General features: G+C 32.1%; 1 protein-coding gene across 3 annotated transcripts in view; it reads left to right on the forward strand.

Moving 5' to 3' along the window:
• Positions 1-15,313, forward strand: part of LOC147069762 (TWiK family of potassium channels protein 18-like) — a 345,182-nt gene that overhangs the window by 268,815 nt on the left and 61,054 nt on the right. For all 3 annotated transcript variants that reach the window (XM_085950716.1, XM_085950718.1, XM_085950717.1), the window contains 2 exons: positions 676-777; positions 4,011-4,135. In XM_085950716.1, the coding sequence (XP_085806842.1) occupies positions 676-777; positions 4,011-4,135 (227 nt within the window). The remainder of the gene's footprint in view (positions 1-675; positions 778-4,010; positions 4,136-15,313) is intronic.

Raw genomic sequence — 15,313 nt, forward strand, 5'->3', positions numbered from 1 at the left:
ATAAATAATGAAGAGATAATAAACATACATTATAATTATTTAATCCTTCACGATCTTGCTGGGTGTCGTATTTGTTTCAAAAAGAATTTTTCTAGTAGTTATATATTTTTCAGAAGTGTTTTAAAATTATGTAAGTATGACATTTCTAAATCTTGTAATTATTCGTTGAATAAAAAAAATATTTATTACACATGGCAAATATAAATGTACAATATAGCTGGATAACATCTATGATAGCTGGTCACATTTTTCACCGCCATTTTGTAACAGTAGTTCTAGTAGATATCTACAATATCCTGTCACATGACATACCGCCATTTTGTTAAGCAGTCGATCCAACAGATCTCTACAGTCTGGACTGCATACAAATCATTTAATACCTCTTAGGTGTATGCCTGATACACCCCCCTGCTTGTACCCACTGTGTAATAATCTTAGGTGTATAAATCTGAACGCCGCTCGAAGTATGTCGAAAATTACTGAAATATTATAGTTGTTTACTGTGGTATTTAGATGCCAGATCGGACATTGAATCATAAACGGAAAAAGCTGAAAGTCATATTAATACATAATATTATATAACTTTACTGGTTCATAAAATATGTTCTGTGTCAATAATATCAAAAAACATTGTTAAATATTCAGAAATTAAATATATATTATTTGTTTTTTCAGGGTATGGGAACATAGCGCCTCGCACGAAATGGGGAAAGGTGACAACAATCCTCTACGCCATAATCGGGATGCCATTATTTCTACTCTACTTGTCAAACATAGGTAAGTCACTTGACATTTAGAAACAAAGAAATATTATTAAAAACAGTATTATAATAATTATAAAAAAAATAAATAAGTAAGTATTTAGTCATTAAACAGTAGACAAGTGTACATATAAAAAAATATAAATTAGATACAAGGAAGTACACCTAATGAGCTAAGCAGACCCTATTGAACTTATAAAACAATACCTACCTATATACTCATCCTCATGGTACTCGTCCTCATGCAGGTGGAATATATCAATATTCGAAGTGATTTGATTGAACAGAGTTATTGCCCTCCCAATTGGCATTACCAATGGCAGGTTAGTTCCGCGTGGAAAAAATACATGGTCAAATATAAATATCGTCTAGTGCAGTGTTTCTCAAACTTGTTTGACCTGTAGTCCTCTTTTGAACCCTTTCACACATGATAGTGGATAAGGCAAAAATGAAAAAAATATACTTTAAAAAATGAACCATTTATTGAAAATTTGGACATTTAGGTATAATATTATATTTGTTTTGAGACAGTAAATTAACGTTTACTTTATTTAGTGTGATTCTTGTGATTGAAAGAAACTAGCACGTTTCTCATTCACTGCAGACTAGATAATGATTTTTTAATTACCACATTTAAAATGCACGCTAATTACATCGATCGGCCGCCTGGTCATTACGCGCCAGGTGCGTCTTTAGCGTCCAAACTATCATGTTTTCAGCGATAAACTAATATTACTTCTATTCACGACATTACAGTGGTTGCAATGTTTTGAGAACAGATGAATATCCCGATTAAATCCAGATTTAACAACGTAAATGTGAGAAATTCAATCAAATATAAACTTTCCCACTCTCAGAGCTATGGATACAGATTCATCATTGTACCTATTATTGAACTAGAAATTATCTTTAATTTGAAAAACAGCGTATGATTTTTAGTTTTTCAATTGTTTGAAAAGTCTCTCCTACAGACAAATTATTTCGTTGTACGATACAATTTGTAAGTATGTGTCAGTACTCGACATCTCCATAATTCAAACGGATGTATTAAAATATACAATAAACACTAAATACCTATACACATTAATTTTACCGCGTACACCATTCGGAAAACGCCACTGTAGAGCGTCACACTGCCTTTATCCTTATCGATAGGTAGGGTAGCCCGCCAAAGATCCCAGCCTGATGGCCCGCTTCATGAGATGAGGCCCATGACAATGATAGAGCATAATGTAGACTTAAATATCTATTCCACAATGTGTAGAGATCAAACTAAACCCCCTGGGTTATCCAAATATTTCCGTTGTTCGACTCTCATGGATTTCTATAATCACTGATCTAACCTTATCGTGTAGGCCAGATATGATTAGAATAAAATAAATCTTTTTAAAAATATGAAATAGGCACAAAATGATAAATATTTGTGAAAACTTACCAAATCAACATGTTTCTCGAGTTTATTTTGAATATTTTGAATGATAAATATTGCTTAGAAAATATACACAAACAGTAGTTTATTCAGAAGTTTGCAAGAACGCACGAGTTAACTCGTCCATGGCCTGGCGTAACATACATGATCTGACGAGTTAACTTAGCTTTGCAGTGATCAGGTTTAATGACATAGTGAAATATAGAAAATTCGTCATTTGTTTTGGTCGATATACTAAAAAAAATGATATCATGCAACGTCATAAAATAAAATTTTGATAATAATTGGCATTCATAAAACGGGATTATGAAAGAGTTTTTAATATTATTTTGTGCCTGTTTTCCAATTATAATGCAACCGTTTCGAATTAACGATTCCATTTAAAATAATAATTGGATTTTACGTGAAAATATTATTACAAAATAATTAAATATTTTAATTGATAATAAATTATGTAAAAATAAAATAATTTATGTGAATACTTAGGTACGTATTTTGATATGTTGCTTTTGTTTCGTTTGAATTAACTCTAAAATAATTATAATCACAATGATAATAATAATTAACAGAAAATTATTCCAATAATTTAATTGAACCAAACTAGAATAAAATTGAATAAATTGAATTCTGGCTATAATTCGGTCACATTATTAAAGCTGGAATTGCTATAAAATATAAAGGTTTTAAAGCACTACATATTTATATTTTCCTAAACAATCGATTTTTTCAAATAAATACGTCAAAATATAAGTTATTTAAAATAGGTACGTTATAAGGTAAAAATCAGATCTTCAATTTTATTATCATACATTGGGCGGCTTTCGTGGTGCAGTGGGTAAGGCGCTGGTCTTCTATTCGGGAGCTCTGTGTTCGATCCCGGTGAGGACACAATATAATTATATGATTTTCTCAAAGCCTTGGTATTTGTGATTGTTCAAAATTACTAACAAATAGCTGGTCCCGGATTTGGCATTTTTTCCATAGTTAATATATTTTTTTTATATTTACAAACTAGCTGACCCGGCAAACTTTGTACCGCCTAAGAATCAATAATCTTGTGTTAACTTATTAGCTGAATTAAATTCAGTTTTTTATTAAATTAAAATGAATACTCAACATGAATAAGTTAATAAATGTGCAAAAATCAAATCAAAATGAAAAGTATTTTAATTATATTGAACTGTACACACTGTACATGACGATGACCACGTGGATTAAGCGCCGGTATATAGTGTCGAGGGTCCCATGTTCTAATCCTGGGTCTGGTAAGTTCACATATTGTAATTCAATTTCAATTCAATGATGACTACCGAGCCAACCTTCAGTCGTTAATTGTGCGGTGGCAAGCCAGGCAGATCCAATGAGTTTCAAAATTCAGTTGGATAGTTGGTTGCTTCGTTTTCGTTTGTTACACAGTCGATAGATTTGAAGGAATGCAGTGGACCAATGATTTGATTTTGAATTGTGAAGTTTAAGTGATCCACATCTTTGTTCTTTACCGCAAGAATGCTCGTTCATAAAACTCTTTAAGTTATGTTCATATAACGGTAACCAAGTTGGTAAAGCAGCTGTGTATGAATCTGTGTATCGTTGGTCTGTTCTCACAGCAGCTAGGAATGTGTGTTTTATCCAGTTCAAGAACAAAATAATAATTATTATGTTGTGATAATGGTTAATAAATATTTCTTGTAAAAACTCCTTTGGAATGTAATAATTGGTAATTGACTTTACTATATAACTGAAGGTTATGCATGATAGAGATTAAATAAAATGTTCTTGTACATATACTACAAAATAATGATTAGCTATATGTTATATAGGTGACATCCTGGCTAGATCCTTCAAGTGGACGTATGCCATGTGCTGCCTATGCCGCGGATGTCCAGGAGTTGCCAGAAGACGAGCTGCAAGACTAAAGGCATCTCGACTGCAGGTTAATTGGCAGGTAAACCAATACAACTAAGCTATCTATACCCTACATACAAATTTATATAATATTTAAAAAACAATAATATAATCATGTTCACGTCAGTAGATTGCAAAGCCCGCATGAGGCGGTAAGGAGACGGCGTCAATTTTTCGTGTGCTGCGACCACCAAACCAAAATTCAAATTCAAAATTATTTATTTTAAATATAATGAACGTAACAAATGACAAATTTAAAGCGTTCATGACATGACATAAAATAAGTATTGACAAATTTTGATATATAAATGCAGAGCAATCTGAGTTAATAATACAATAAGTAATAAAATAAAATAACATAAATAAACGTAGATGGAAGCACACAGAGAGAACTATTGATAGACCCTATCTTAAAAACTAATGAATAAAATAAAAAAACGTCCACCTAAATTCACCCTCACGTAAGTGGAATATATCAATCTCCGTAGCGATTTCATTAAACATGACTAATGACTGGATTGTGTTGCACCTTGGGTGAACAAACAACGGATTCCCTCGATTCTTAAGATAATTATCAGAGACACACAAGCCTATTGGCTACCAAAAATAGCAGAGTTTCCATTTACGCTGCGTATAAGTCGGAAAAAATATGTGGCTTAAGAAAGATCCTTTCTAACTTTTAAGCTACAGTATGAAGGCATACCTAAGAGAAAGTCAGTCGGATAGAGCCACGGATAATATCCATACAGCCGAAAGTAAAGGAGTCTTTCTTTTTGAAATTTCTTCTGGACCCTCTCCACCAAAATGTTGTGATTTAATACCGCACAGCTCACTAAACATGAGGCACCATCTTAGACTATAGATACATCAAGGCACCACCGATATCTTACCCTTAGACTATAGATACATCTAGACGCCACCCATTGCATTGCTAAATGAAGCTGCGAGCCGTGCGTTTGGTTTGTGGGCGAGTGAACGCATTCGTACACAAATGTTTGAGACCATAGACCATTTCGCTAGTGCTCGCCCAAAGTGCTCGTACTAGACGCTCAGAATTAAAATATAATTTTCTATTTTTTACGACGTCATATAGTATTTTTAAGCGGTCAAAATGCAACCATTAGATAAAAATATCCATAATTTAAGTTATTTTAAAGAAACACTAGGTCACTGATATTAAAATATATAATAATATACAAATAAATTATCACGAACATGTATCAACTTACCTATGAAACGTAATACCATCTTCTTGCTTATCAATACGGTTACCACATTATATTTAATACAACACACAAAACCATCTTTTCTACTTAATTGAGTAAAAATATTTACCACTGAGTTTATGTTTAAGGGCGGACGTGCTCAGCGTGGGTCAAAATTGAGCTTTTTTCTATTTTCGAAGCATGATACTGGACATACCTTAAACGTTGTAGATAATATATTTATATAATTTTGAAGCCTTATTATAATAAACATTCTTCGAATAATGATTGCTATATAATAATTATTGACCTAAGAATAAGGTAGTGATTTTTTGAAATACGCCATTTCTTTTGGCATTCCTCAGTGGTTAAGCTACAACACACGGCCGTAGCCATAAATTGACAAACTATAATTAAAGTAGGGAGTAAAATGATGTTAACGCGCGTGTTTGAACATGTACCGTTTAAAAAAAAAAGATTTATTTTTCCGTTAGGTACATGTTCAAACAAGCGCGTTAACATGATCTTACTCCTTACTTCAATTTTAGTTTGTCAATTTATGGCTACGGCCGTATGTTTTAGCTCATAAGATGTTTGACATACTTGAATGGTCAAAGACATAGCTTATAAATAGTATCTTTAGAATTATCTTCAAATGTGTTAATCTTGTCGATTTTTTGAATAATAAAATGCCTAATTCTTGTCAAATTTGGGATCACAGAGATTATCAATATAATTTTTTATCGTAAATATTTTACTAAAATTATCTCGTCATAAATTATACTAATGGTTTTTAAATGCGTTTAAAAATTAATAAATGTAAAAATATTTAACACCACTGCACAGTTATGTACCGAAATATGACTAAATTCTAAAACATTAGAGCGAGAGGTTTAAAAGGATACTATTTTATGTAATAAAAATACGTTATGCAGTCATAAAATGTTTAAAATAAATATAAAGGATAATAAGGCTTCAAAATTATATAAATAGATTATCTACAACGTTTAAGGTATGTCCAGGATCATGCTTTGAAAATAGAACAAAAGCTCCATTTTAACCTACGCTGATCATGTCCCCCCTTAACACAAAAAATATAAATTTTAGCAACATGCGCTCGCAGATTATCGACGCTTATCTATGCAACAAACTAAGATTTGGTGGCGACACCACAGCAAATTATCTCACACATTTGTAAACCTTTTATCTTACTCTAGCGCGTGTCGCAGAGATTATAAGGGTGCCGAATACTTTCTCACTCGCACTTATGCATCGTTTTTGTTGAGGCCTTGGGCACCACCTTAGACTATAGATACATCAGGGCACAACCAATATCTTAACTTTTTTTGTAATTGGTCCTATCAATCCAATATTTTTGCTAATCAATTCTTTGTGGCTAGTTTCCAAATATGAATGTAAAAAATTCATTATCGATTCAGGTGTGCACGGATGAATATCTCGTAAATCTCTCGCAAATTTCACACCTTGCCAAGGAAGTTTCTTTGTACTCATTCACACTACGGATACATCGTTCTTAATTCTCCATAGTGCAAGGCCTTCAGTATTTTCATAGTACCGCACTGCTGCAGAGTGAAGGAAGGTCAGCCACAATGATGGAATCCGTGACGCTATTCCAAAAGGTGTACGGAAACGCACTCTCTCATGGAATCCAGAACACATTGTCCAAGATACAATGCCTCTTCATGTAAATCACCGAGAGCATACATGCCAGCTTACAAACTCGAGTGTTTGTAATTAGGGATTGCAATACCAATAGAAAATGTAAATACCGGTTTTTCGGTATTTCTTATTGACTACCGGTATTTATTAAACATTAAAAAAACAGAAGTAGGTGCTTATCAATAAATAAAGCTATTAAAATCTTTTTAAAATATTATTTTATAGTAAAAAACCTACATTCCTACATTTATTATGTTGACATTTAAAAATATATATTGATCATAATTGTAGAATTAGTGATTTTTTACAAATAATTGGTATATATTGATAATTTTAACTAAAGCCCTCAAAAGTTCATCAAGTGCAAATAAGTCAGGCTGCAGGAAAAGCTTCTTAAATTCAACGCTTGTACAGTCATCAATAATTATAGAATAATTGAACATTTTTGTCACGGATGTTTTATATGCCGAAATGATATTATGATAATTCATCGCGACAATTACTTATATAAATATATTTGATGAAATTTGTTTTATTACTTCTTCACCTCGATATATTTGCACTTTAGCAGCACATAACTTATAATTCATTTTCAAAAACGTAAACGAGTGTGCTTTCTTAATACCGAAAATTCCGGTATTTTGGATTTTTAACCCCGGTATTTCGGTATTGATAAATACTAGAATACCGGTTTTGAAATATCGGTATTGCAATCCGTATTTGTAATACGGCCGTACCAATGTACTCTTAAGAGTCGACGGAGGCATCGATTAACAAAACAAAAAAGGCGAGAAAGTTAGGAAATAAATCTAATTGTTACAATTACTAGTAAAAACATAATATATATGTATTATAGATTAACTATTTTTATTTTCAACGAATAATTTCACAATATTTAAGAATGTAACATTCTTTTTATTGGACATACATAATTATTACAAAACGCTTTAGTATTGTAAGAATCATTAGTTGGTCCTCCACAGAGCGGATGTTTGTATTAACAGATTTTTGTTTGTACGAGAAATGGATATCAGCCACTTGCTCAACCTATTAGGTCCATACCCTGACTCATACACAAATTAAAAAACTATTATGTATAGTTGTCAGACCCATGATTTGAATCTGGGACCCACAACGCTATTATATCTATAATAGGGCGACGCATAAGCCGCTCGGCCATGGAGGGTGTGATTATCTATATTTGAGAAAATTATTTTATATAATATTTATATTATATACATTCTATGTTAGAACGGAGTATTCTTGTTTATGGCTCCATTATCTGGAGTCCTTATGAGGTTTCGTATAAGCTTGTTTTAGAGCGTGTTCAGAAAAAAATTCTTCGTCATCTTTATTTTAAAGTAAATATTTATTTTCCTTTTGACACCTTCTCAAACGAGTATTTTCCGACTAACTTTCTTCAAGGTATGCTCGCCTTTCGTTCTCTTGAAGCTCGTAGGTCACTTCTGCTTTTAAATCATTTTAATAGTTTCTAATCCCGATATTCTAGAAAATTTGAAATTGTTCGCACCCGTCAATTACATGCATGGTCGCAGCTATGACCTATTTTGGGTGAAAGCTGTTTCCTCATGTCAGGCTCACCAGGCACCAATAGCGAGGGCTGTGCGGCTGGTCAATGCACTCCCTAGAGATGTAGATATTTTTGGCGATCCATTATATATTCTGTTTTTTAAATTCTATTTTATTGTTTAATTTGTATTTTTTTTTAAATTATTGTTGTTTTTTTTTTAATTTTATTTTTTTTGTCTAAAACTATTTTTGCTTTCTTTTTTTTCGCCACCGTGATTTTTCTTTAACTGATTACTTGTAATTTTTATTCTAAATTTCATGTTGTGAACATCCTGAATTAATAATTTGTTATGTACTCAACGTGTCTTTTTCAAATAAATAAATAATACAACAATCTCTTTAAGGTAATAATACTTTTTTTACAAATAAAACCGTTCGGTAAATTCCTAATTATACTCGTATATTTAATATTTTGAAACATTGTATTATTAATTTTTTGACGTAATAAGACGTGTGAAAGGTGTAATAAACTAGTATTTTTAGCACCTGTTAAAATTGTTTATAAATTTAGATTGGAAATTTTACTGCAGGTTGTAAAGGCATTTATGAGAAAAATTACAATAAAGCACAATGCAAACTTATCTGTCGGATCTATTGAGAAAACTAAGCAGTAGTAGGAAATAATTTGACTTATATAAATATTTTTTTTTAGATATCTAGTTGAAAAAATACGACAAAAACATTGAACCAACTAAAGGGACTTTCCTATATTTTTTACCACGTTTTTCTTAGCTCGTATTCTTGTTTGTCCGGTGGTTGTTTATCCAGTACAAATCTTGCAATTGATTTTTACATTTTGACATTTGAAACTTTTAGAATACATCAGAACACGATGCCAATGCATTCTTTTAATACTTTTAGCCATCTTTAAGTAGAATTGAATATTCATTTTCAGTTAATTCTGTTCTGTATGAAAAGTTATTTCGGAAGAAATCCGTAATCCAATCCACTATTATTGGTTGCTAAGGGGGTGGTCCTAGCAACTAAATTATAAATATATACGTGCGTTACTATGGAAATCAAAATGACACTTCAGTATTCTATATTTGTTTGTTTGTTACAAAATAGCAAAAAAATGATTTGTCCTAAATTATGAATACATAGAATTGTCAAGTTTATATGATTCAACAGAAAATTTACAGACATGGTATATAAAAATTTCTTTTTATCTTGTAATTTTTTATATTAAATTTAACAGCAAATCTACCTATAACATATTTAGTATACCTGGTTAAATTGATAACTTTATCAATATTTAAAAAAAATAGTGGTGTACTATATTACGTTTTACTTTGATTAACGTAGTCATATTTACAGTGTTACGTTGTTTTATATCTTTAATCATCATTATCACTATTCGCTGGGGTCAATTCACTGCTAGATGAAGGCTTCCCCATGGCTCCTTTCACTTTAATCAGTCCCTAGTTTTTCGATGACACATCTGCCAAACGAGTGGATTTTTGGGTGGACTTATGTTCATTTAGTAATCCACCAGTAGTCCACTGTTATGCCAAAATGCACATTTCCATGCTGTATTAAACTATTTATAGTTTTTTTAATACCTTCTCTTACATTATTGGTTCCTGATTCATATTCATACGTCAAAATGTCCAGTACATAATTATTGAATGTATGCTTTACGCTTTAGGCGCCAGTTTATTTGAATACACAGTAATTTAGAAGCCTTAGGCGGCTCTCATGGTGCATTGGATAAGGTACTGGCCTTCTGCCCGAGAGTTCTGGGTTGGATTCCAGGTGAGGACACAATATTTATGTGTTTTTCTCAAAGCCTGGGTGTTTGTGATTGTCCAAAATTACTAACAACCACCTTGTACGAAAAAGCAAGGACATGGTTATTAATAATTCAAAAAAAATAAATCTAGAAGCCTTGATTTTTGACAGGTAGGTTCTGCCAGTAAGGTTTGCAATAATATCTAATGAAAACATAAATACTTAATGGTTTTTCAGTATTCGGTTCGTTTTCAATTCTTTCACAGTACCCTATTTTTTTCTAATTTTTGCATAATATACATAAATAAATCGAGAGAGATTTTTAAGCTTTTGCCAAATTCCATTCTAAACCAAAGTTTCCTGCCTATAATAAATATGTGGTGATTTTTTTTTTATAATTTCACTTATTCCGTGTTATTCAGTCATTTTAGTTTCACTTTTTTTGCATGCTTAATTCTACAAATACCGTAATTTCGGTATCAATGAATAATTATTATCGCCAATAATTATACTTCTACTTATTAAAATATTCATGTATACAAGTATAAAAGTAGTAAAACAAACTTCAAGTAGTATTCAACAATTTTTATAGTTAGTAATTATATCTCCTAATGCAACTATAGTATTCTTGTTTGGCGGAGGATAGGTATTGCAGATGAAAGACGGTAGTAATTCTTAGGGGAGAATTTATTTACTGTTTCAAATAACTACAAGGGTACAATCGATCCAATATAATAAATATAACGGTAATTCGGTGCGATGTGTCTTTAACGGAAACTTGTAATCGAGTGAGATGTCCAATCGATTCTGACCCGCTATTAATTGACCAGCGCATTGTGAAATAATATGTTGAAATTATTATGAAAGAATATAAATTCGTAATGTTATGGAATTTCAGAACCGCTATCTCATAACATTACAAAATCAAAATTATATATTATAGCAGTAGCGAAGGGTGGGGTAGGCTATTAAGATCTGCCATAAATAGTGCACAAATTAAACTTTGTTAGTCATACGTATTTGTTTTTATTGAACACTACAATAATAAAATTTTCAGAGTGTGTTGGTTAATTTTTAAAAATCAATTAAACCCTGCCTAAACTAAATCATAGTTTTGGTATATTTTGGGCAAAACGAAAAAAATGTGCACACTTTTTCATGCATACTTATTTATTTTCATTGGATTAAGAATACATAATTACATTGCATAACAAATAATGTTGGTTATTTTTTTTTAATTCATTAAACCCTGCCTAAACCAAATTCTAATAGATCAAAATATTATTTTATCTCTAAAACATCATCCAAAGTAATGTATAATTTAATTGCTATTATAAAGATAAATTTATTATCTATTATGGCTTGATTTTTGCAGGGCTTAATTGAATTTAAAAAACTAACCAACACCATCTGTAAATTGTAGTCTTATTTAAATGAAAACAAATACGTATGGCCGACAAACTTTAATGTGCACTATTTATAGTGGATTTTAACAGCCTATCTCCACCCTTCGCTTTTGATTTATTATAGGTACTGACTAATTGCACGTGAAAAATGAATTTTTGATAAATAATATTATAATTGAGATCTGGGTTACAGAAATCTGATGACAGCCACACAGCATTACAAAACCACAAATAAATTTGCAATGCGATAAAAATTCCAGCTATTTTACTCATTTTTACATCTTGAATTTCATAATATATTTTAATAGAATAATATTTTCTTTGACATATTTGAGACGCAGACGGAATTAATTTGCAGTAAAAATTTTAATTTGTGTAACTGTCATTTTATTTTGAATACATTATGTATGTTATTTATTTTATTTTGCATGTATTAAATCAATAAATTATATTCAAAAGTTTCCTGCTTAGTTCGTTTGCCCTGCTAGTTTATTCTTTCTATACGAACGTGCTTCACTAGTTTTATATCAAAGCCTTAAATCCATAAAGCTATACCCCATCATAAAAGCTCGTTTTACTGTGTAACCGAAGACTGCACACATTTTTGTAAAATACGTCATCATATTTTTCAAAGTGTCTCATTCCTTAGAGGTGTTTGAGAAAATGTTGCAACATACTCACTGCATCGATCTTGTAATATTATAGGTGCATATTACTCTTATTATAAAGAAAATAATGTGGGCTTAAAATAAGGGAGCTAAATATAATAATTGGTGGCGCTTTTGTAGTGGACTGTAATTTTGAAGGTGATGGTGGTAGATTATGGATCTAGGGGGTACCAGACCTTTGTTTTGAGAGGGCTGGCGCGCGTTGCAGCTGATTTCATGTTCAAGCACTCTCGGACTGGTAAACGAACGGTACACTTTTGGTGGATGATAATAGGTATATGAGGTTGATGAATGATGATGATAAGTTCAGGATGGATGATAGACGCGACGTTCGTTCAAACCGTATCAGATTTAGCGCAACGAAGGTCGAACATATGCGATTTGAGTCACTCGGTAGTTAACGACGGTTGAGCTATAAGTTGAGCTTACTGAATGTTATTAGCAATCACGGCCGTCTCATGACCCGTAATTTCTGGTTGCCTGGTCTTGTGACAATAATAAATAAGGATGTGGAGTGGGTGGGGAAACAAGGGATGACGGCGACCACAATTGGCCAAACCAATAATTATTTAATGATGGCATTATTAAAAATCTAGCTATAAATCGAATTATTGTTTTATGTTTATTAACTTATCACAAAAATAAAGCATTATTGTTTATTCCTTATTTTGTACCCAATCAGAAATTTACAAACGAAACTATAATTATTAAGTGTTATAATCATCATACAAGGCACAAAAACTCATCGCGGATCCTAGCTTTCTCCATAAACTTCCTCCATCTTCCTCTATTATAGTCAACGTCTTCACTGTCCATGCCAATTGACGCCCAACCGTCCAGTCTGGAGTCCAGGATTCCCCTCGGCGGTTGATCATTGTCCATTATTGCTATATATCCCACCCATCAGAGTCTACTAAGTTTAACGAATATCGAAAAATTGTAAGATATTGTAGCACTCCAAGTTATGCCGAATACGTCATTATTATCCATCTAGCATGGGGTCTAAATATCCTACATAGAACCTTCCTCTCAAATATATTGAGTACACACTCACCAGCTTTGGTGAATGTCCAAACTTTAAACCGGTCAGAATTATTGGCCGGATCTGCGTTTTGTACATGTGATTTTGTGTACTACGGGATAGGATTCGATTTTACCGGTTCTCCATTTTATTTCCTCACTTATATTTTTGTTGGTTACCAGTAGAGTTGGGTATTTCCCGAAAAAATCTCAATACCGAGATTCTGGATTTCCCGAAATGATGAAATTTTGAATTCTCGAGATTCGGGATTTCCAGAAAATAATTCTCGAGAATTCCCGAGATATCGGAAAATTTAAAAAAAAAAACCTGTAAAAATCCTAAAATCAGTGTATAAACAGACAAATTTCAAAAAAAAATATGACTTTTTTTATTTATTTAAGAAGATAAACAAAATAGAAGTCGGAAAAAAAAATTCAAAACATTACTTATTAAAATAGAATTTAAAAAAACACAGACTGTCAATCGCTGCGTCTGACAATCGCATACGCTTTTGAGACACAAAATTCCCTGATGTTGCAAAAATTGCGCTCATTTTGAGTCGACGTTGGTTTATTTGTGTTAAATGCCCCGATCAGTGTCAATATCAAACACGCGCGTCAATATCATTTAACTTTCTACTTCAATTATAGTTTGACAATTTATGACTACGGCCGTATGTTGTAGCTTAACCACTGGGGAATGACAAAAGAAATGGCGTATTTCAAAAAAACACTACCTTATTCTTAGGTCAATAATTATTATAAAGCAATAATTATTCATAAGATGTTTATCACACTTGAATGGTCAATAACATAGCTTATAATAAATATCTTTAGAATCATCTTCAAATGTGTTTATCTTGCTAATTTTTTGAATAATAAAATGCCTAATTCTTGTCAAATTTGGGATCACAGAGATTATCGATATATTTTTTTATCGTGAATATTTTACAAAAATTATTTCGTAATAAATTATACTAATAATTTCATAAATACGTTTAAGAATTAATAAACGTAAAAAATCTTAACACCACTGCACAGTTATGTACCGAAATATGACTATATTCTAATACATTAGAGCGAGAGGTTTAAAAGAATACTATTTTATGTAACAAAAATACTTTATGCAGTCATAAAATGTTTAAAATAACTATAAAGGATAATAAGGCTTCAAAATTATATAAATAGATTATCTACAACGTTTAAGGAGTGTCCAGGATCATGGTTTGAAAATACAATAAAAACTCAATTTTGACCTACGACGAGCACGTGGGCCGTTAAAGCCTGATACTTTTTTTTACCACAGTTGACTTTGACTTTTGATAATCCTTGGTTTCAGGGCACCCGGGCAAGTCCCACATACCCTTCATCTTGTTCTTATGTCTGGAATATAGGTTATGACTGCTTCTACGTGGCGATTTTATTCTTGTTCCCGATTCTTGATGAAGACCGGGAGAGGCTGTTGCCTCCAGGTTAAAGTATTGTAGTTTCAATTGATTTTAATTTTAATATTCGTCGGCATTCTTCACTCTTAGTTCTTCGTTCTTTACCGGCCGTCCGCTTGGATTCGCGTTCTATCGTCTGTTCTTCCTTCTCTGTTTTTTCTTTTTCTGCTCAGAGAATGGTTGTTCTGGATCAGTGTCTGGTTCTGGATGTTCTGGATCAGTGTCTGGTTCTGGATGTACTGGATCAGTGTCTGGTTCTAGATCCGAATCAGGTTTAGATGGTGTATCTTTTGGTCGGTAAAGATACTTGATCTCATCTGGGCGGTAATCCTTGATTAATTGGCGAAATTCTCGGTAGAGTTTAACTGAGGTTTCATATTTATCGGTCTTATGAAGGGTCATCAAGAGCTTCGTTGTTGCATTTATGTGAACATTGGATGCTTGTTCGTTTTCGCCTGTGGTCTTAATTCTCT

The sequence above is a fragment of the Rhyacophila brunnea genome, unplaced genomic scaffold, assembly GCF_057557595.1.
Source record: "Rhyacophila brunnea isolate RB1 unplaced genomic scaffold, BYU_Rbru_1.0 scaffold_23, whole genome shotgun sequence".
NCBI lineage: Eukaryota > Metazoa > Arthropoda > Insecta > Trichoptera > Rhyacophilidae > Rhyacophila > Rhyacophila brunnea.